The following is a 20,665-nucleotide window of genomic DNA, read 5'->3' on the forward strand; positions in this document are numbered from 1 at the left end:
GACAGAAAACCTGAATACGGAACTGAAGCAGCAGCTCAGTGTCTCTTGCTCTGAAGTGGCAGCACAGAGAGGGAGCCCAGTGACGACGTGAAAGGCTGAGATCTTAGAGCAGACACTCGCACTACTGGAGGTGGGTATTCTGAGCAGTGAGAAAGTCAGGGGGCACAGGGTAAGAGTTGAACTAAGAGGGACCTACCTGGCTCTTAGTCCTCAGTGAGAGATGAAGTCACTGCTAATAGGCTCTTAAGCTCTTATGGCCAGAGGCCTGGGGGTGAGTGGTGGGTAATTAACGTCCGGGGATGGAAACAGAAATGGGGGTCTGGAGCCCAGGGTACAGGATTCAGCAGCCATTCAGGACTCCCTAGTTTCTGCTGACAGTCTACAGCCTCCTCCTAAGGCCTATTGCTGCTAGGCACTGGTGTGGGAGGAAGACCACAGGAGGTAAAGACAAAGTCTCTGTCTTTGGAGAGCATATGGTCTCGCAGAGAGACAAAACTCACATAGGAGACATTGTGACAAAGCAGGAAGTAGTTGCTAGGGTATGCCGGTGCTGTGCACCATTGCAGATGGAGGCCCAGTGCAGGCATGATGGCTCGGTTAGGGCTAGTTTCTGTGATTGTAGGATCGCATAATCCCAGAATGTCAGAAATGAAGAGGACTGGGTGGATTAGCTAGGTTAACCTCTTCATTTATTTTCCTTTGGGGAAGACTGAACATCAGAGATGTTCAGTGATTTACCAAATTAATATTTTTAATTGCTTACCCTGGTACCTGACAAGTAAGTACATACCCTAGGTCATTCCCTTTCCCCTGTTTCCATAGAGGCTTAGTAACAGAGCTGGGGTGACCTGACTCAAGGTCCATGTACTTTACTGATGCTGTCAGGCAGCTTTGTGATGAGGCCCTTGATTGTCGGCAATCCTGGGCGCCATTCCTCACCAAGTTATTCCCCAGTCCTCTACCTCTAATAGTGCCTCTTGCTTTCCCATTTCTGGAGGGAAGCTCAAGGACACCAAATAGTCTTTGTATCAGAAACTTCTCTTTGTTTCAAAAATACATGAGGATGAAAGGTCTTTTGGGTAATTTAGGCTGAGGCTTCAGAGGAAGAGCTGGAAAGAGGAGAGGACCATCAGTCCTCATTGCTTCCTTTTGATTATGAATATTTCAGAAACTTCTCCTTTCCAGTTTTCTGTGTGAAGTCATTTTCTCAAAAAGCAGCCCAGGAGCCAGGAGGACCATAGGCCTTCTCTATCCGCTCTTGCATCCATAATTGTTGCCCCACAGGGGAAGGCAGAGCTGTTTTGGGCAGGGACTCATCCCACAGTGCAGCTGATTCAGTCGCTATTTCTCCATTATCTCCACTATCCTTTTTGCGTCTCTTTAACCAATCTTCCCCCCCCACCCCAATTTCCTTGGCCTAGTTTCCAAGGGGATTTTCAGTGTGGAGAAATATGTAGTTTTCAAGTGGAAAGGAAAATCAGAGACTCTGAGGGCCTGTATTGGAGACACTATGGAGACCTAGGAGCAGTTGTTAAGAGGAACTCATTTAGGAGACAGTGAAGAGCATAGGAAAAGATACCAGTGGAATGAGGAGTCCAGGGAGCTAGGGGAGTTGCCAGCTAGCAAGTGGCATCAGGGTCAAGAAGTCTCAGTGTCCCCCAAGCAGATAAGCATTGTCCATTGTTTCATCTTCACACAGAGATCCAGGATCCCACAGATGCAGAGCAACTTGCCACTCATCATGCATAATTGGCAGGGCCAATGGAAACACTGGAGATGTCACAGTAGAATGACAATTTGGCTCCCATTTCATACTAGTGTTCTCTAAATAGTTCTTTATTATTTACTTAGTTAATAAAAATCTAATAACTTCTAATGTTCAAAATAAAGGATTCATTACATGTTATTTTTTGAACCAGCTATCTTCCTTAGAAATATAATTGAACTGTTTTTAACAATTAAAGAATAGGTGATTCATTCCAGAAAATAATGCTTCCCTATAAGTTATTCAGGGTAGGAGTTTCAGCTGACTGCCCTACTGACCTCATGCACCTGTTCAGTAGCTGCTCTTAGAATAGAGATGGGATAGCAACTTGCACTGGAGTTGGAATTTTTCTCAATAGAATTATGCAGGTGGTAAAGAGGAGTGCAGGTGTTCACTTTGTTCAGAGCTGGACCAATACACACCTGTAACAGGAGTCATGTATAGAAACCTGAGCGGGGAGGGGGCTCCTGGGTGGCTCAATGGGTTAGGCTTCTGCCTTTGGCTCAGGTCATGATCTCAGGGTCCTGGGATCGAGCCCCACGTCAGGCTCTCTGGTCAGCGGGGAGCCTGCTTCCCCCTTTCTCTCTGCCTGCCTCTTTGCCTACTTCTGATCTCTCTCTCTGTCAAATGGGTAAATAAAGCCTTAAAAAAAAAAAAAAAAAAAAAGAAGGAAAAAGAAACCTGAGTGGGATGGTGCTATAATTCTAGGGATACCCTAGTACCTCTCATTGATTGCCACTTCAAGCCACTGCCCAGCTAGCCTTGTGACATTAATGAATGATCCCAGCACTTATTTAACATTACCTCTATTACCTACATTTAACATTAGTTATCATCACCAATACCCATGATGACTTCTCTCCAGACTCTGTAGGCCTAGAACATGTTAGTTTATCTTGAATAAATCATCCTCCCCACTCCTGTAACTGAGCAAAAGTATTTTCCTAAAACTTCCATCAGCTTTGCCTCAGGTTCTATTTTATTCTAAGAAAAAAATAACAAAACCCTTGGACTGTTCTATCATTGACTTCAGCTTTCTTGTTTTCTCTCCTCTTGATTTTTTTCCCCTAATTATTCCCATCTCTGTCCCCCTCAGATGTGGAAGTCTGTAGTAGGGCATGATGTATCTGTTTCCGTGGAGACCCAGGGTGATGACTGGGATACAGACCCTGACTTTGTGGTGAGTTTGGGAATAGCTTTGCTTGCTTGGAAAATCAATAAAAGGTGGAGGTGGGGCAATGAGGGAAAGGCATCTGGGCCATTCTGTCATCTTCCAGGGGGTTTAGAATCTGGGACTGAAATAGTGCTAATTGTGGAACTGACTGGTAGGACAATCAGCTGTCATGAATGGGAGATGCATGATAGTTGATTTGAGGATGGGCGGGGACGGGGCAGAGGAGTTTGACATTGTGATTGAGGGGCTATGACAAGCTCTGGTGAAGGTGAGGTGCAGGTTAACCTGGGTCTCCTTTGGCCTGTGAGCCAGGATATGAGCTAGACCTGTGTAATTTGTGGGGATTCAGTAGTCATAGCAGACCTGAAGGGAGCAGAAAGGAAGATTTCAGAGCCCACCAGTTTAATTCTAACATGGCGGGGGGCAGGGTCGGGTAAATATAGGGAGAAGTCTGAGTAAAGATCCTAAGTAAAGACCCTGAGTTTACTTTTACAAAAAGTAAATAGGAGGCAGCAGACCTGGAGGGCATGTGTGTCAGCTGCACAGCCTCTCTCAATGTGGCCCATCTCTTGCCATCACTTACTGCTGAATGCTGTCTTTTGCAGAATGACATCTCTGAGAAGGAGCAACGGTGGGGAGCCAAGACCATTGAGGGCTCTGGACGCACAGAGCATATCAAGTAGGTGCCAAAAGGACTGGAGAACAGGAAAAGGGTATGGGAAAAGCCCGAGGAAAACTTGGAAACTCAGGGGAAAGTGAGGGAATAAAGAGGAGAGGAGGAAGTTAATGTCTATGTGTCTTTGCATTTGTTTTTTTTCTCAAATCTGTCCCTGTGTGTCCCTGTGTGTATGATTGTGTATTTCTGTTTCATGTCTCTCCTTTTATCCCCCCAACCTTCTTCTCTCTCTTATTTCTGACAACTATGCTATTTTCCCCAGTGGGTCTATTATAAGGGATTCAGAGAGGAAGTGGCTCATATTCTGAGGTTGTATTACTGTATAGCCTCATAAATATAAATGTGTGTCTAGAATGTAGGTGACTTTGGATGGGCCAAGAAGGATTCAGTAAAACATCAAGATAAATAACTGAATAAATATTGTAAGAAGAGGACAATATTAGGTCCTGTACCTGGTCTGGGTGATTTTTAAAATAAAAATTTAGGGGTACCTGGGTGGCTCAGTGGGTTAAGCCTCTGCCTTCGGCTCAGGTCATGATCTCAGGGTCCTGGGATCGAGCCCCACATCAGGCTCTCTGCTCAGCGGGGAGCCTGCTTCCGCTTCTCTCTCTGCCTGCTGCTCTGCCTACGTCTGATCTCTCTCTGTCAAATAAATAAAATCTTAAAAAAAAAAAAAAGAAAAGAGACACTATTATTAAAAAAATAAAAATAAAAATTTAAATTTGGCTACTTGACAGAAGCTGGAAACCATTAATGGTAATATGAAGAAATGTGACACTTGGAAAACCTGTTGATTAAAACTATTTTAGTAATGTGTTTGGGGTCTTAAAAATCATAACCCAGTATTTTATCAGAAATAAAAGCAAACCAACACTCATGCTGTAAGAGAAAAGGAACATATCCAAGGGTTTCTGTGGTATATATTATATATTCACATTGAAAGTTTCCCTCTTCTCCTCCATGGATTGTTCAGGGTCATCTAAACAGAGCTGTCTGCTTTGGATTGTATCAGAATGTCAAATATGAGTAGCAAGGTAGACACAATAAACAGCATAACAAGAGCAAAAATAGAAAAGCAAAAATTAACAATCACACACAAATTGGCAAAATTAATACTGCTTAAAACTCCATTTTAGCTACCCACACACACTCTAACAACATTGTTTTTACCTCTTTTCCCCCTAGATTTAAAAAGTGTCAGTGGATACCACATTACACAAACAACACACTATGAAAACTTGCCTTGTGTTATATAATTTGATAATATTCAATACTATGCATTGTTGTTTGATCAGACATAACAATTTATCTTATGTAAAGATAATGAATATTGTTCTTAAATAAACCAGGCAATTCTGGAAGCAGTTGGAAAGATGAAAAAAAAATGGAGCACGGCCATGCAGGAAGTTTCTTGATGCTCCTTTGCAGGCTCATAGATTAAAGGAAAAAAAAAAAAAAAAAGATCCTTTCCTGAGTTTTCCTGAGTAAAGGCTACTCAGCCCTAGTATCCTGAAAACAGTTAAGAGGAGGATACAAATGCTCCTTGTACCTTTCCTCAACCAGTGCCTGTCTCACGCATAGTAGAAGCAGAACATTTTAAGGAAGACTCTTAAATTTTTGCCATGATCTTATAGAAAGAGCTTGAGTTTGGCTATCAAATTAGAGTTAGGGTCAATGGATAACCCAGTAGCTACAAGTGATGTGAATTTAGACATAAATGTCTCCAAATCTCAGCTTATTTGTTTATCAAATGGGGATAATAATGGCTACCCTGCAGAATATGGTTAGAATTCAGTGGGCTGGGGCGCCTGGGTGGCTCAGTGGGTTAAGCCTCTGCCTTCAGCTCAGGTCATGATCTCAGGGTCCTGGGGTCGAGCCCCACATCGGGCTCTCTGCTCAGCAGGGAGCCTGCTTCCCCCTCTCTCTCTCCGCCTGCCTCTCTGACTACTTGTGATCTCTGTCAAATAAATAAATAAAATATTTTTTAAAAAAGAAGAATTCAGTGGGCTAACATGTATCAACTTTCTAGTGCAGTATTTAGCACCTCTGAAGCAGCTCAATAATATTTCTCTTTCTTGTTAAATAGATCAGTTTAAATCAGATTTTCTTTCTAAAAACCTAGCATAAACTTGTAAAAAAAATGAGTCTTTCTTCTCCCTAAGTAGTATTTACATGGACTGTTGAGTTACACAATTCAGTATATCCATTACCCTAACTGCTGACCCTTGGAATTGTAAAATATAGTGACCTTGGATGTTACCTTATTAGCCTAACTGGATTTCTATGATAGCATGAATGGTGGAGACATTTATACAAAAACCCACTCCGCTCCCATTTACCCATGCTACCAAGGTGTAAAAGCCCTCTCCCTGCTATTTCCTAGCAGGTGACAGTGGACAGGACCCTTTTCCTCTCTGATTCTCAGTTTTCCCACTGGGATCAAAAAGACCTCTTGAGGACCTCCCATTACTAAGTCTCTAATATTCTGGGATTCTCTCTGGCTAGTGGGGGCTAAGCCAATTTTTAAGGTTAAATGGGAATCGCTATGGGCTTTGGAAAGGAGGGGGAAGTTGGAGAGAAGAACAGTAGCTGCAGAGCTGAGATCACTCAGAACAGGAAAAGGAAGTGATTGTGGTTCTCACTAATCTCACTACCTTCCCCCACACCATAATCTTTCCTTTTAAAGTCTGCCTAAAGTATATTTAGTTTGGGGAGTGGCTTGGTAATTCAGTGAATAGCTCAAATGAATAGCTCAGTGAATAGCTCAAAATAGTTTCCATTCCTTATTTATTGTATAGAGAAGTCCTAGGCCAGGCAACTCCAAGCAACCTAGTGTTTCAAGGGCTCTAGTCCTTTTCTCCAGCTCCTTTCTGTCAGTGTTGCTCTCTCTTGCTCATGAGCCTCTTTGCAGTCAGTATATCCCATGTCCATCCTTGGCTGGATGTAAACACTGAGCTGCTTCTTGTCACTATACATTAGTCTTGCTTGTTCCAGAACTTTATGTAAATGCAGCAATACAGAATGTATTCTTTTGTGTCTATCTTCTTTCACTCAACATAATTTTTTGAGATCTATCCATGGTATTTACGTATCAGTCTTTTTTTTTAAAGATTTTATTTAAATTCAATTTAGTTAACATACAGCATATTATTAGTTTCAGGGGTAGAATTTAGTGATTCATCAGTTGCTTACAACACCCAGTGCTCAGTCTAAGTGCCTTCCTTAATGCCCATGAACCAATTACCCCATCCCCCCACCCACCTCCCCTCAAGCATCCCTGTTTGTTTCCTAGAGTTAAGAGTCTCTTAAAAGAGGGTTTGCCTCCCTCTCTGTGTATAAATATTCTTTTGTTCCTTTTTACTGTCAAGTAGTTTCCCATTGTATGGATATACTATAGTTTGATTTAACCATTACCCTTCTTTTTTTTTTTTAATTAACTATATTTATTTGACAGAGATCACAAGTAGGCAGAGAGGCAGGCAGAGAGGCAGGCAGAGAGTGGGGGGTTGGGGGGAAGCAGGCTCCCTACTGGGCTTGATCCCAGGACCCTGAGATCACGACCAGAGCCAAAGGCAGAGGCTCAACCCAACCCAGGCGCCCCTATCCATTGCACTTCTGATGGACATCTGGATTGTTGATAATTTGGAACTATTACAAATAAAGCTGTCATGAACATTTGGGTCCAAATCTTTTGTTGACATATATTTTTATTTCTCTTGGGAAATAACTTGGAGTAGAATTGCTGAGTTATATGATAAGTGTGTATTTATTTTTTTAAGAAATTACCAAACTGTTTTCTGAAAGGAATTTACCATTTTTTATTCCTACCAATAATGAATGGATTTTAATTGCTCTGCATCCTTGTCTATACTTGGTATTATTAGTATATTTAATTTTTACCACTCTTGTCGGTATGTGGTGATTTTATTTTATTTATTTTTTTTCTCACCAAAATTCTTTTTTTTGGTTTTTTTTTTGTTGTTGTTGTTGTTGTTTTTTGGTATGTGGTGATTTTAATTTGTATTTTTCTGATGCCTGATTTTGTTGAGCATCTTGCAATATGTCATACGAATGACATATATTGACGAATGATATATCTTCATATATCTTCATCTAAAGTGTCTGTTCAAATCTTTTCTTCACTTTTAAAGTAGATCATTTGTATTGTTATTGAGCTTTAATGGTTCTTTATATATTCTGGATATGTCTTTTTTGAGATATGTATTTTACAGTTATTTTCTTCCAGCTTAAAACTCACCTTTTCACTTTATTAATGGCATCTTTTGAAGATCAGAAGGTATTAATTCTAATGAAGTCTAATTTTGAAAAAATATTTTGACTAGCACTTTATATATCTAAGAAACTTTTGCCTATTCCTTCAAATTATGAAAATTTTCTCTTATATTTTGTTCTAAAAGATTTATAAGTTTAGCTTTTACATTTAAATCTATGGTCTCTTTCAAATTAGCTTTTGTGTACAGTGTGAGGAAAAGATTGAGGTTTTTTTTTTTTTTTTTTTTGCATGGTTATTTTATTGTTCCAACATCAAGACTGTTCTTTTGGGGGCATCTGGGTGCTCAGTTGTCTGACTCTTGATTTAAACTCAGATCATGATCTAAAGGTCATGAGATAGAGCCCCATTTTGGGCTCATCCTGGGCGTGGAGCCTGCTTAAGATTCTCTTTCTCCCTCTGCCTCTCCCCACCCCCCCAAAAAGATTGTTCTTTCTCCATTCTCTTACCTAGCATCTTTGACCATATATACACAGGTCTATTTCCAGACTTTTTTTTTTTATCTATATGTCAATCTTGAATCATACAGCACTGATTATTGAGGCTTTATGATATCTTATAAAGTCACATCATCCTCTAAATTTGTCTCCTTTATTTTTTTTTAAAAGATTATTTATTTATTTATTTGACAGATCACAAGTAGGCAGAGAGGCAGGCAGAGAGAGAAGGGAGGAAGCAGGCTCCCTGCTGAGCAGAGAGCCCGATGCGGGGCTTGATCCCAGGACACTGGGGTCATGACCTGAGCCGAAGGCAGCGGCTTTAACCCACTGAGCCACCCAGGCGCCCCAATTTGTCTCCTTTAAAAAAAAAAACTTTTCACTCTACCAGGACTTTACATTTCTATATACATTTTAGAATAAACTCATCAATTACTATAAAAAAGTCCTGTTCATATTTTGCTTGAAATTGCATTGAATCTGTAGATCATTTTAGAGAAAACTGTTAGCTTAATGATCTTGAATTTTCCTACCCATGAACATGTATTTATTTAGATCTTCTTTAATTTTTTCATAAATATTTTTCCATGTTCAGGTCTTGGACATATTTTGTTAAATTGATGCTAAAATACTTCATGTGATTCCATGTGATGATAAGGGGTATTTATTTTTAACTTTTAATTATTTCCAAATGTCCATGGCTAAGACTACATATCATGATTCATATCACTTCAGTGATATTGCAGGTTTGGTTCCAGATCCTTACAATAAAGTATATATCATAATAAAGCAAGTCAAATGAACTTTTTTTTAAATTTCTTAGTGCATATAAAAGTTATATTTACATTACATTGTAGTCTACTGGTGTACAGTAGCATTATGTTTTTAAAAAATATGTACATACTTTAAAAATATTTTATTGCTAAAAAATGCTAAGCATCATCTGAACATTCTGTGAGTCATAATTTTTTTGCTGGTGGAGGGTCTTCCTTCATGTTGATGGTTTCTGACTGATCAAGGTAGTGGTTGCTAAAGTTGGGGTCACTGTGGCAATTTCTATGGCAAAATTTTCTGTGCCAAAATTGGAAGTTTGCTACATTGATCGACTCCTGTCATCATTGTAGCATGCGACATTGTTTGATAGCATTTTACCCACAGTGGAGCTTCTTTCAAACCTGGAGTCAATCCTCTCAAAACCTGCCACTGCTTTATCATGTAAGTTTATTAATATTCTAAATCCTTGTAGTTATTTCAACAGTCTTCACAGCATCTTCACTGGGGGTACATTCCAATTCAAGAAACCATTTTCTTTGCTTGTCCGTAAGAAGCAACTCTTCATCCATTAAAGTTGTATCATGAGGTTGCAGCTATTCAGTTGCATCTTCAGGCTCCACTTCTAATTCTAGTTCTCTCGCTGTTTCCCCCACAACTGCACTTACTTCCTCCACTGGGGTCTTGAACCCCTCAAAATCATCCATGAGGGCTGGATGCAACCTCCTCTAAACTCCTATTAATGTTGATATTTTTATCTCTCCCTGTGAATTATGAGTGTTCTTAATGACAGATAGAACGGCAAATCCTTTCCAGAAGGTTTTCAGTGTACTTTGCCCAGATCCATCAGTGGAAACATTATCTATGGCAGCGATAGCCTCATGAGATGTATTTCTTAAATTATAAGACTTGAAAGAAGAAATTATTCTTTGATCCATTGGCAGCAGAATTGATGTTGTGTCAGCAGACATGAAAATGACATTAATCATGTAATCTCCGTCAAAACTTTTGGGTGACCAGGTGCTTTGTTAATGAGCAGTGATATTTTGAAAAGAATCTTTCTTTCTGAGCAGTAGGTCTCAACAGTGGACTTAAAATATTCAATAAACCACGTTGTAAACAGACATGCTATCATCTGGGCTTTGTTGTTCCATTTAGAGAGCACAGCAGAGTTGATTTAGCATAATTCTTATGGGCTCTGGGATTTTCAGAATGGTAAATGAACACTGGCTTCAGCTTAAAATCATCAGTTGCCTTAGGTCCTAACAAGAGAGTCAACTTGTCATTTGAAGCTCTGAAGCCAAGCACTGACTTCTTTTCTCAAGCTGTGAAAGTCCTAGATGCCATCTTCTGCCAATAGAAGGCTGTGTAGTCCACACTGAAAATCTCTTGTTTAATGTAGCCACCATCATGAATTATCTGAGCTAGATTTTTGGGAGAACTTGCTTGAGCTTCTCCATCAGGACTTGCTGCTTCCCCTTGCACTTTCGTGTTACGGAGACGGCTTCTTTCCTTAAACTTCATGAACCCACCTCTGCTAGCTTCCAGCTTTTCTTCTGCAGTTTCCTCACCTCTCTCAGCCTTTCTAGAATTGAGAAGAGTTAGGGCCCTGCTCTGGATTAGGCTTTGGCTTAAGTGAATGTTGTGGTTGGTTTGGTCTTCTATCCAGACCACTCAGACTTTCTCCAAATTAGCAATAAGGCTGTTTCACTGTCTTATCATTCATATTTTCACCAGAGTAGACTTTTAATTTCCTTTACAAGCTTTTCCTTTGTATTCACAACTTGGCTGTTCGGTACAAGAGGCCTAGCTTTGGGCCCATCTTGGCTTTTGACATTCTTTCCTCACAATGCTTAATCATTTCTGGCTTTTGATTTAAAGGGAGAGACATGTGATTCTTCCTTTCACCTGAACACTTAGAGGCCATTGTAAAGTTATTAATTGGCTTGACTTCAACACTGTTGTGTCTCAGTGAATAGGGAGGCTGAGGAAAGGGAGAGAGATAGGGAAATGACTGGTTGGTGGAGCAAGCACCATTTATGAATTAAATTTACCATCTTACATGGGTACAGTCTGTGATGCCCCAGAACAATTAGAATAGTAACATCAGAGATCACTGATCACAGATCACCATAGCAAGTATAATAATAATGAAAAACTTTGAAATATTGTGCAGTTATCCAAATGTGGCACAGAGACAAGAAATGAGCAAATGGTGTTGGGAGAATGGTACAATGGACTTGTTGCTGCAAATCTTCAATTTGTTAAAAACACAATACCTGCAAAGTGCAATAAAGTGAAGTGCTCCTAAAATGAGTTATGCCTGTACGTAGAAGTGAAATTGATTTTGATAGTGACCTTGTGTCCTATGAATTTGCCAAATGTACTTAATATTTCTATTAGCACATTTTGTAGATCCTTTAGGATTTTCTACATCTATGAACATATCATCTGTGGATAAAATCTTAGTCTGTGTGACTCACCTTTTTGCTTTTACTTTTGTAACAGGAACAAAAAGATCCGTTCCTTCTCTTAGTTCATCTTTAAGACCTTGGATTTCACTTGGTTCCCGTAAACTGCATTGCTTTATCAATTCCAAGGTATTTTAAAATTTAAAATAGGCATCTGAGAGTTAATGTGTCAAAAGTTTCTTATGTATGCCACTTGGCACATTGGATTGTAACTTTTTGTATCTCTTCCAACGGCCACTGTCTTCATAGTGGAGTGCCTTAAGTCAAAGGTTTAATTAATATTTAATATTTACTGAGTGAAGGAGCAATATATGAGACCTATTTAGAGTGGCTTCAGCTATATTCTACAGAATTTGATATGAAGTTGGTCTTCTTTGGCCCCAACATTTTTATTTAAATTGTATTATCTATTGGCATGATCCTCTAACTAGCCTTGCTGTCATCCATGAGGTGGAAATTCCTGAATCTCGTTTTTATTAAGATTTTATTTATTTATTTGATATATATAGAGAGAGATCACAAGTAGGCAGGGAGGCAGGCAGAGATGGGGGGAAGCAGGCTCCCCGCTGAGCAGAAAGCCTGATGCCAGGCTGGATCCCAGGACCCTGAGATCATAACCTGAGTCGAAGGCAGAGGCCTAACCCACTGAGCCACCCAGGTGCCCCTGAATCTGATTTTTAAATCCATTTTAAATCCCTTTTAAAAACTTGTCATAACTATGATATAGTTATGACCCATGTGGCAATCATTGGAGTCATTAAAACTTTGCACATTTTTCCTCATTTGAAAGTAATTCTTAGTCCCATTTCTTCATTCTTCATCTGAATGTTTTGGTTGGGAAATAATAGCTATTTACATGTTCTTGGAACCAACTGCTTTTTTGACACAGACATTTCTAAAGTGTCAGTGTTGTTGAACCAGCAACACAGGATCTCTGCCTCCACTGCTGCCAGAGGGTTTAGAGCAGGCACGGGAACAGATGGTTCTTCCAGCACTTGGTTTATTTCATTTGGTTCAAAGCCAGCTTTCTAAAATTAACTGTGACTAAAGCTGAGAAGGCTTTTTAAAAAGACTTTTGGTGGGCTTATACTCCAAGGCCACCAGATGGATCTATTCTCCCATGAAAGAGGAGAATTTCTGCTGTGGGTTGGCCTTTCTGCCTGTAACCATTGCATCTGGTTTTCTGAAGCTAGTGAAGTCCCAGTAACACCACTGCCTCAATTCTCTTAACCTCTATGTCTTGCTGCAGGAAGTCAACTTTTTTATTAAGGATTCTCTTGCCCAAATGTTTCTAAGAACCCCTAGAGGTGCTTATAGGTGTCCAAGTATCAGTCCTGATTGTCACTCATTGATACTAGTGCTAGTGCTGAGCTAGTACTTCATATCCTCAGGGCAAAGAGATATGCAGAGATGCTCTCTACCCTCATGGGAAGATGAAAGTGAAGAAGAAGAATGTCTCTTTTTAGTGCAAGTGATAAGAGTGAATTTAATTAGTTTTTTTTTAAGTCTCTGATAATGGCTTTATATTTTACTTATTCCTGGTACAGTTACTTTTTTCATTTAAATTTTTAATTTAAAATCAATTTAGTTAATACAGAGTGTATTATTAGTTTCAGGGATAGAATTTAATGATTCATCAGTTGCATGTAATACCCAGTGCTCATCACATGAAGTGCCCTCTTTAATGCCCATCACCAATTGGCCCTTCCCCCAACCCACCTCCCCTCCAGCAGCCCTCCATTTGTTCTCTGTAATTAAGAGTCTCTTATGGTTTTCCCCCAACTCTGTTTTTATCTTATTTTATTTTACCTTCCCTTCCCCTATGTTCATCTCTTTTGTTTCTTAAATTCTGCATATGAGTGAAATCATAGGATATTTGTCTTTCTCTGACTGACTTATTTCACTTAGCATAATACCCTCTAGTTCCATCCATGTTGTTGCAAATGGCAAGATTTCATTCCTTTTGATGGCTGAGTAATATTCCAGTATGTATGTATATATGTGTGTGTGTGTATATATATATATATATACACATATACACACACACACACATACCACATCTTATTTACCCACTTACACTGTTGGGGGGAGTCTAAACTGGTGCAGCCACTCAGGAAAACAGTATGGAGCTTCCTCAAAAAGTTAAAAATAGAACTACCCTACAACCCAGCAATTGCACTACTCTGTATTTATCTAAAGGATACAAAGATAGGGGCACCTGGGTGGCTCAGTTGGTTAAACATCTGCCTTCAGCTCAGGTCATGATTCCAGGGTCCTGGGATCGAGCCCCATATCGGGCTTCCTGCTCTGCGGGAAGCCTGCTTCTCCTTCTCCCTCTGCCTGCTGCTCCCGCTGCTTGTGCGCATGATCTTGTGTGTGCTCTCTCTTTCTCTGTCAAATAAATAAATAAATCTCTAAAAAAAAATAAAGGATACAAACATAGTGATTTGAAGGGGCACATGCACTCCAATGTTTATAGCAGCAATGTCCACAGGACCCCAAATATGGAAAGAGCCCAGATGTCCATCGAAAGATGAATGGATTGGTTTTTAATTAGCTTTTTTTTTCATTTGGGTATAGTTGATACATAATGTTAAATTAGTTTCAGGTGTACAACTTAGTGATTTGACAAGTTTATACATTACAGTACGTTCACCCCAATTGTAGCTACTATCTATCCCATTACATCACTATTACAATATCATTGACTATATTCCTTATGCTATGACTATTATTCCTTTTTAATTATTACTATATTCAGTTAGGCAACATGCAGTACATCATTAGTTTTTTATGTAGTGTTCACTGATTCATTAGTTGCATATAACACCCAGTGACTATTATTCTTGTGACATACTTGTTCCATAACTGGAAGCCTTCATCTCCCCTTCATCCGTTTTTCCCAACCCACATCCCCTCTGGCAACCATCAGTTTGTTCTCTGTATTTATAGATCTGATTCTGCTTTTTGTTTGTTTTACTAGATTTTAGCTTTAGGAATTATCAGATTTGGGGACAGAGGTGAAGGGCATTCATTTTTGACAAGAATATACACAAAATATTTAATGTATAGATAAATCTCCCAAAGCTACATTTTTTCTAACCATCATTGTTAATGACTTCCTAGTATGCCATTGGGAGGTAATATTGTGATTTACTTAACTATTCTCTGAGTATTGGCCATATAAATTGTTTCTTAATTTTGCTATTAGATACAGTGTTTCAGTGCATAGTATTAGACATTAAGCCTTGCCATGTTTAAAATTATTTCCTTGCGGTAGACTCTCAGGACTAGAATGTGTGGGTAAGAGGGTATATAAATATTTTTGTGCTTCTTGAGCCAGAAGGAAAATAACTTCCCAGTTTCAAGAATATAATTGGTGTCACTATCCTCTAATATTCAGGAACATGAAAAATGAGGAACATATCAGTAGGTTAGTTAGTGGACAAAATAACAGACTTTAGGAAATATTATTGGCTGATGGAGAGTTTAAATCAGGCTATGGTCTTATCTGTTATTTCCAGACCAAGTACTGATATACTTTGGAGGCTCAGATTATTGCTAAAAATGAAGAACATACCTCGAGACTTCTATTTTTCTGGGAAAGAGAATTCTTTGGCTTCCCTGCTAGATGAGTCTCTGTCATGTGGTTACTTCCAGCATCCACCAGCTGAGGAACAAAGTGTCAGAGGAGCATGATAGTCTCAAGAAGAAGGAGATGGAATCAGGGCCCAAAGCATCCCATGGGTATGGAGGTCGATTTGGGGTGGAAAGAGACCGCATGGACAAGGTAAGTTGAAAGGAAGGTATTTTTTCAAGACAAAAGATAGATTGATTTGCTTATTGGTATTATGGTTTAAAACTTGTTCAAAAGTCCAGTGTCATTTGTACTTTAAAATAGAAGTGGAAAACAGGATTCAAAAATTTAAAAGTGGTGGCCCATGGTAGGCCCAGTGGTACTGTAACTCCTAGACTAAGGAGACAGGGTCACCATTGGAGAAGGAAAAAATATGTTTTAAATCATTTACTGCTTTTAAGTGTTTGTATATCATCTTGATGTTGCAACTTCTCTTATTATTTTCTTTACTGTGTATTTTGTGCTCTTTTTGCATATGTATTATATCTTATACCTTATATAATATGCACATGTGAAAAATGTTGATGTGAATTTGTTTATTAGATGCCTTCAAGTATGAATATTATTTTCCTTTATCCATTAGCTACTATAAAAGTGTGATAAAATGACTGTATTATAAATCATAGTTTCCATTGATTTTTCTAACCTCAAAGATAGAGATATATGCCTATAACAAAAAACCGTTTATCTTCAAGGAGAAAAAAATATATCCAGTAAAAGCTGTTAGTTCACCCTCAAGAAGTGTTTTGTTTTGTCATTGTGTAAAATGCAACACAGGCTTGTATTCTCCACAGAATTCCTAGGAAAAAAACGAAAATAGATAAACATTCATTCATTCTTAAATTCACAAGCAAATTTGACCTATACAGACCTAAAAATACTGTAAAGTGAGTTCCCAGGACCTCAAACAGGGCAGTGTTTTAGATCAGTCTCTGTATTGATAATGTTTATACTAGCATGAGCTTAGAAATGCAGGAAGGAGAAACTTTTTCATTTCTTGAGACCCTGCAAGATACCATTATTTGGTTTGAAGTATTACTCAAGTCCCAGATTATTAAAGTATCCATATCTAAATATTGGAAGAGAGAGAGAGTTTTCAAAACTAAATAGAAAGTAAAACAATAGATGGAATAAAAAGTGGAAGGGAATAGGAAAGTTATATGCCCTCAGGGGCTACTTGCAGTATTGTCGGTCAACCCCCTTTGGTGGAGAGTCAGTCATTGTTAAATATCAGGGCTCTGCTGGCTCTTCGAAATTTGATGGACATCCAGGCACAAAGATTCAGAATAAAATCATCTGGTTCTTTTTGTGAAATATGCAATCAGCTACAGCATTAAGTCAGTTCCCTTTGATCTCTCTTCAGTAACTGCCTCGTTCTATTTTGACCCATTAATCCCTTTTTTTTTTTTTTTTTTTTTTTTAGCTTTCCTTTCTGTTTCTGATTTAAATGCTGTCTGTCTACCTCGTCTCTATCTTTGGGGTTCCCAGTACATCCTATAGGAGTTTCCTGAATGATGGATTCCCAATAGTAGTATGTGTGAGCCTCCAGAAAAAGTAAACTTGCTCTCCCTGTATCACATATTGCTTGTGTGATATACTCCTGGAGGCTGTGAGACTGGCCCAGAATAGAATCTCTGGTATTCTTACATTCCAACCCATGACTATACAATTTCTTTTTTTTTTTCTCAGAATTTTGTTTAAATTCAAGTTAGATCAGATATAGTATAGTATTAGTTTCTGGGGTAGAATGTAGTGATTCATCAGTTTTATGTAACACTGCTGCTCATTACATCACGTGCCCTCCTTAATGCCCACCACCCAGTTACCCCATCCCACCACACACCTCCCCTCCAGGAACCCTCAGTTTGTTCCCTAGAATTAAGAGTCTTTTATGATATCATTTCATTTTTATGGTCATTTTTATCTTTCACTCATTCCATCTTATTTTTCTTAGAGTGCCGTGGGCCATGAGTATGTTGCTGAGGTAGAGAAGCACTCTTCTCAGACTGATGCTGCCAAAGGCTTTGGGGGCAAATATGGAGTTGAGAAGGACAGGGCAGACAAGGTAAGTCTCTCCCTGTGCTATGCAGCTCAAATCATGTGAGACTTACAGTACTCACACACCGTTGAACGTGGGTTATGCTTCTCCTATGGAAAGAAAGGGCAGTGGACTCAGGAAGGTCTGTCATGAGGATAGCTCCCATGAACTTCCTTAACAAGTTCCTTGGTGTCATTTTGGGAGACCACATGCTAAGGTGAATATTGTTAATTTAAATGAGACAAAGATTCTCAAACTCTGTTTAGATAAGGAATGTGTCAAACCACTGATTTTTTTAAAAAAGATTTTATTTATTTGAGAGAGAATGAGTGAGAGAGAGCATGAGAGAGGAGAAGATCAAAGGGAGAAGCAGACTCCTCAAGGAGCTGGGAGCCTGATGCGGGACTTGATCCTGGAAGTGCGGGATCATGACCTGAGCCGAAGGCAGTCGCTCAACCAGCTGAGCCACCCAGGCACCCAAACCACTGATTTTTATTATACCTGTACACGTGAAGAAAGAAGAGGGAAATTTTAAAGCTCTTCTTTTAGTCAAACATCAAAATGTTATAATTTTTTATGCCTTTCAGGAGAACACAGATGTCAGTTTAAGTATTATTACCACAGCAGTGAACAATCAAGTAAAACAGATAACTAGGTTTATAATGTTTTTAAAAGGTAACTTTTCACAGGATTTAGCACCAAATCCCTGACGTTCAGAGGTTTTAAAGACTCCTTTGTACACAAAAAAGTAGTTTTAAAAAGAGGAGATTGCCCAACTAACAGCATCACCCAGGTGCCCCAGATCAGACTCTTTGAGCTTGTTTTTTATGGTGCAGAATAGTGTCTTTTCCCCTGCAGCTGCATACAGACAGGACATTTCCTTCACAGCTAGCTGAGATTTTCTTTTTATGTGCCCTTGTTAATTAGGTGGGCCTGAATCCTTCAAGCATTTTAGGGGGATGGGGAGAAAAGTTCAAAATTGCTATAAGGAAAAGGAAAAAGAAAAAAGGTAATTTTTCAAGGCCGTAATGGAGTATGGAACATGGAATGTTCTCTAACCTTCCATCTTGCCATTACCTATCTCTCACCATTCTTTCTTTCATCTGCCTCAGGAGCCACAGACTGAATCACCTAAACAATCAGTGTGTCCTGTAAATTAAGAAACAATATATACTAAGAGCTCTTGAGATGTGAAATCTTGTCTTATTTCGACAACCATAGGTACTGAGCTAGATGGGAATGCAGCTGTGTGGTGATGTTAGGTATTGGCCAACATATCCGGTCCTGGAGTAGCTAGGATCTCCCAGTTGCCTCTGTCCCATCAAAACATATCTCTGGGTTTCCGCTGCCACTTAGGGAAAGAGAAGAGGCATAGTATAATCAATTAGGAATGGGATAATATTACTTACATGTGCTTTATACTTTACAGGGCACTTTTCAAGCTATTACCTCATTTTAGTTTCATGAGAGTTTGGAAGAAAGCACTAATTTACTGAGTGAGACAATGCAAATCCTTTATACACCTTGCCCCATTTAGTATTCACAATATCCCAAATAAAGAGGATCATTTCTCCCATTTTATAGTTGAGGTTAATAAGGCAGGTTTACCTATTTTCAGTTCATATTTGAGGAGACTGAGGCTAAGTAATATAAAGAATATGCCTAAAGTTAAACAACTATATAGGGAAGTTTGGGGTTGGGGTTTGAATCTGGAGCTGATGAACATACAAAGCCCATGTTCATTGCTCTGTAGCACACTGGCACTACACCTGCCTGTCAGGCCAGAGTGCTCATCTGTTTCTAGGTTAAACCCCCATTCTCAGTCCTGAGTTCTTAGAAACTAGCCTCTGGCCTGAGCTAGGGGTAAGGATATGTGAGGGAGGGGAAAAACTGTTAGCTCCAGTTCTAACTAATGCACTCTGGTTTTCTCTCTAGTCAGCAGTTGGCTTTGATTACAAAGGCGAAGTGGAGAAGCATGCATCTCAGAAAGGCAAGGACCCTGCTCTTCAGCCTTAGCAACCTGACTGACCTGTTCTGCTCAGACTTCACCTCCCAACAGCTGTCATCAACTCCCTCTAGTTCCACGATGTAGTTCCACAGTTTGTTTTATTTGTGTATTTATGTATTTAAAAAGATTTTATTTATTTGAGAGTGAGAGAGAGAGAGGGAGAGAGAGAGAGAGAGCATAAGTGGGGTGAGGAGATGAGCGGGGTGGGAGGAGCATAAGGGGGGAGCACGAGTGGGGGTGGGGCTGGAGCATGAGCTGGGGAGGGTAGAGGTGGAGGTTGGTGAGGGGCAAAGGGAGAGGGAGAAGGAGGCTCCTCTCTGAGCAGGGAACCCGATGAGGGGCTTGATCCCAGGACCCTGGGATCATGACCTGAGCCAAAGGCAGACACTTAACAATTGAGCCATCCAGGCACCCCTCCATGTGTTTTTAAACCCCACAAAAATGAATCATTATTATTATTTAGTGGATACTTATTTAAATTGACCAATGTATTTGCCAAGTTCCTGGAGCATCACTGTTTATTGTATCTCATTATTTGCTCCTTTCTTCTATTTCCTTCTTATTAAAGTATATCCTTTGATAATACTTTCTGCGAGAGCCTACAAAAGAACTCCCAGACTTTGTCTGAAAAATACATTTTGTTCCATTCTTCATTGTTATTTTCCCTTCATCACTTTGAACACTTTGAAGGTATTATTTCATCCTCTTTGGCTACTTTTTTCATCCTCTTTTTAAACTACTCTTGGGTAGTCTGACCATCATTCCTTTGTAGGTAACATGTCTTGTCTCTCTGTTCTATTTTTTTTGTTTGTTTGTTTGGTTGGTTTGTTTTGTTTTGTTTTTGTGAAAGGCTTTCTTCTTGCCTCTGATATTCTCAAATATCATCAGGATATATCTAGGGGTTGGATCTATTTCTCTTATCCTACATGAGACTTATCGATCCTCTTCAACCTGAGAAATACTTCCATTATGGAAAGTCTCAGGCATGTTTTCTTTGGATAGTGCCTCTCCTCTTCTCTCTTTTATTCCTTCTCCTAGAACACATTCTGATGTATATTGGAAATTCTCATTCTCATTTGGATGTCTCTCTATTTTTTATTTTGATTTTTTTAAAAAGATTGATTGATCGATTGATTGATTTTAGCAAGAGAGTGCAGGGGTAAGGGGCAGAGGGAGAGGGAGAGAGATTAGTAAGCAGGCTCCATGCTCAGTGCAGAGCCAGTTGCAGGGCTTGATCTCATGATCCTAAGAATCATGACCTGAGCCGAAATAAGTTGTCAGCTGAGTCATCCAGGTGCCCCAACCATATGGACTATCTTGGTGAATGTTCTATGTGCACGAAAAAATGTGTATTCTGCAGTTTGGGGATATAATGTTCTGTAAATGTCATTTAGGTC

At 39.4% G+C, this 20,665-nt stretch overlaps 2 protein-coding genes across 5 annotated transcripts in view; one reads left to right on the forward strand and one right to left on the reverse strand.

The window, feature by feature from the left end:
- Positions 1 to 20,665, forward strand: part of HCLS1 (hematopoietic cell-specific Lyn substrate 1) — a 27,880-nt gene continuing 7,215 nt past the window's right edge. The window contains exons 1-6 of one of the 2 annotated variants that reach the window (XM_080819143.1): positions 1 to 130; positions 2,862 to 2,945; positions 3,545 to 3,618; positions 15,110 to 15,375; positions 17,177 to 17,287; positions 19,196 to 19,250. In XM_080819143.1, the coding sequence (XP_080675269.1) occupies positions 15,217 to 15,375; positions 17,177 to 17,287; positions 19,196 to 19,250 (325 nt within the window). In that variant the 5' untranslated portion in view covers positions 1 to 130; positions 2,862 to 2,945; positions 3,545 to 3,618; positions 15,110 to 15,216. The remainder of the gene's footprint in view (positions 131 to 2,861; positions 2,946 to 3,544; positions 3,619 to 15,109; positions 15,376 to 17,176; positions 17,288 to 19,195; positions 19,251 to 20,665) is intronic. The other variant, XM_080819142.1, reaches the window with a different exon arrangement.
- The window catches only part of FBXO40 (F-box protein 40), a 36,581-nt gene continuing 33,472 nt past the window's right edge, over positions 17,557 to 20,665 (reverse strand). For 2 of the 3 annotated variants that reach the window (XM_080819106.1, XM_080819108.1), the window contains one exon: positions 17,558 to 17,761. Coding sequence is in view for 2 of the 3 variants with exons in the window: in XM_080819108.1 (XP_080675234.1) it covers positions 17,756 to 17,761 (6 nt within the window). In the remaining variant the exon portion in view is untranslated. Of the gene's footprint in view, positions 17,762 to 20,665 lie in introns of all 3 variants that reach the window. The other variant, XM_080819107.1, reaches the window with a different exon arrangement.

The sequence above is a fragment of the Martes martes genome, assembly GCF_963455335.1.
Source record: "Martes martes genome assembly, chromosome: 1".
NCBI lineage: Eukaryota > Metazoa > Chordata > Mammalia > Carnivora > Mustelidae > Martes > Martes martes.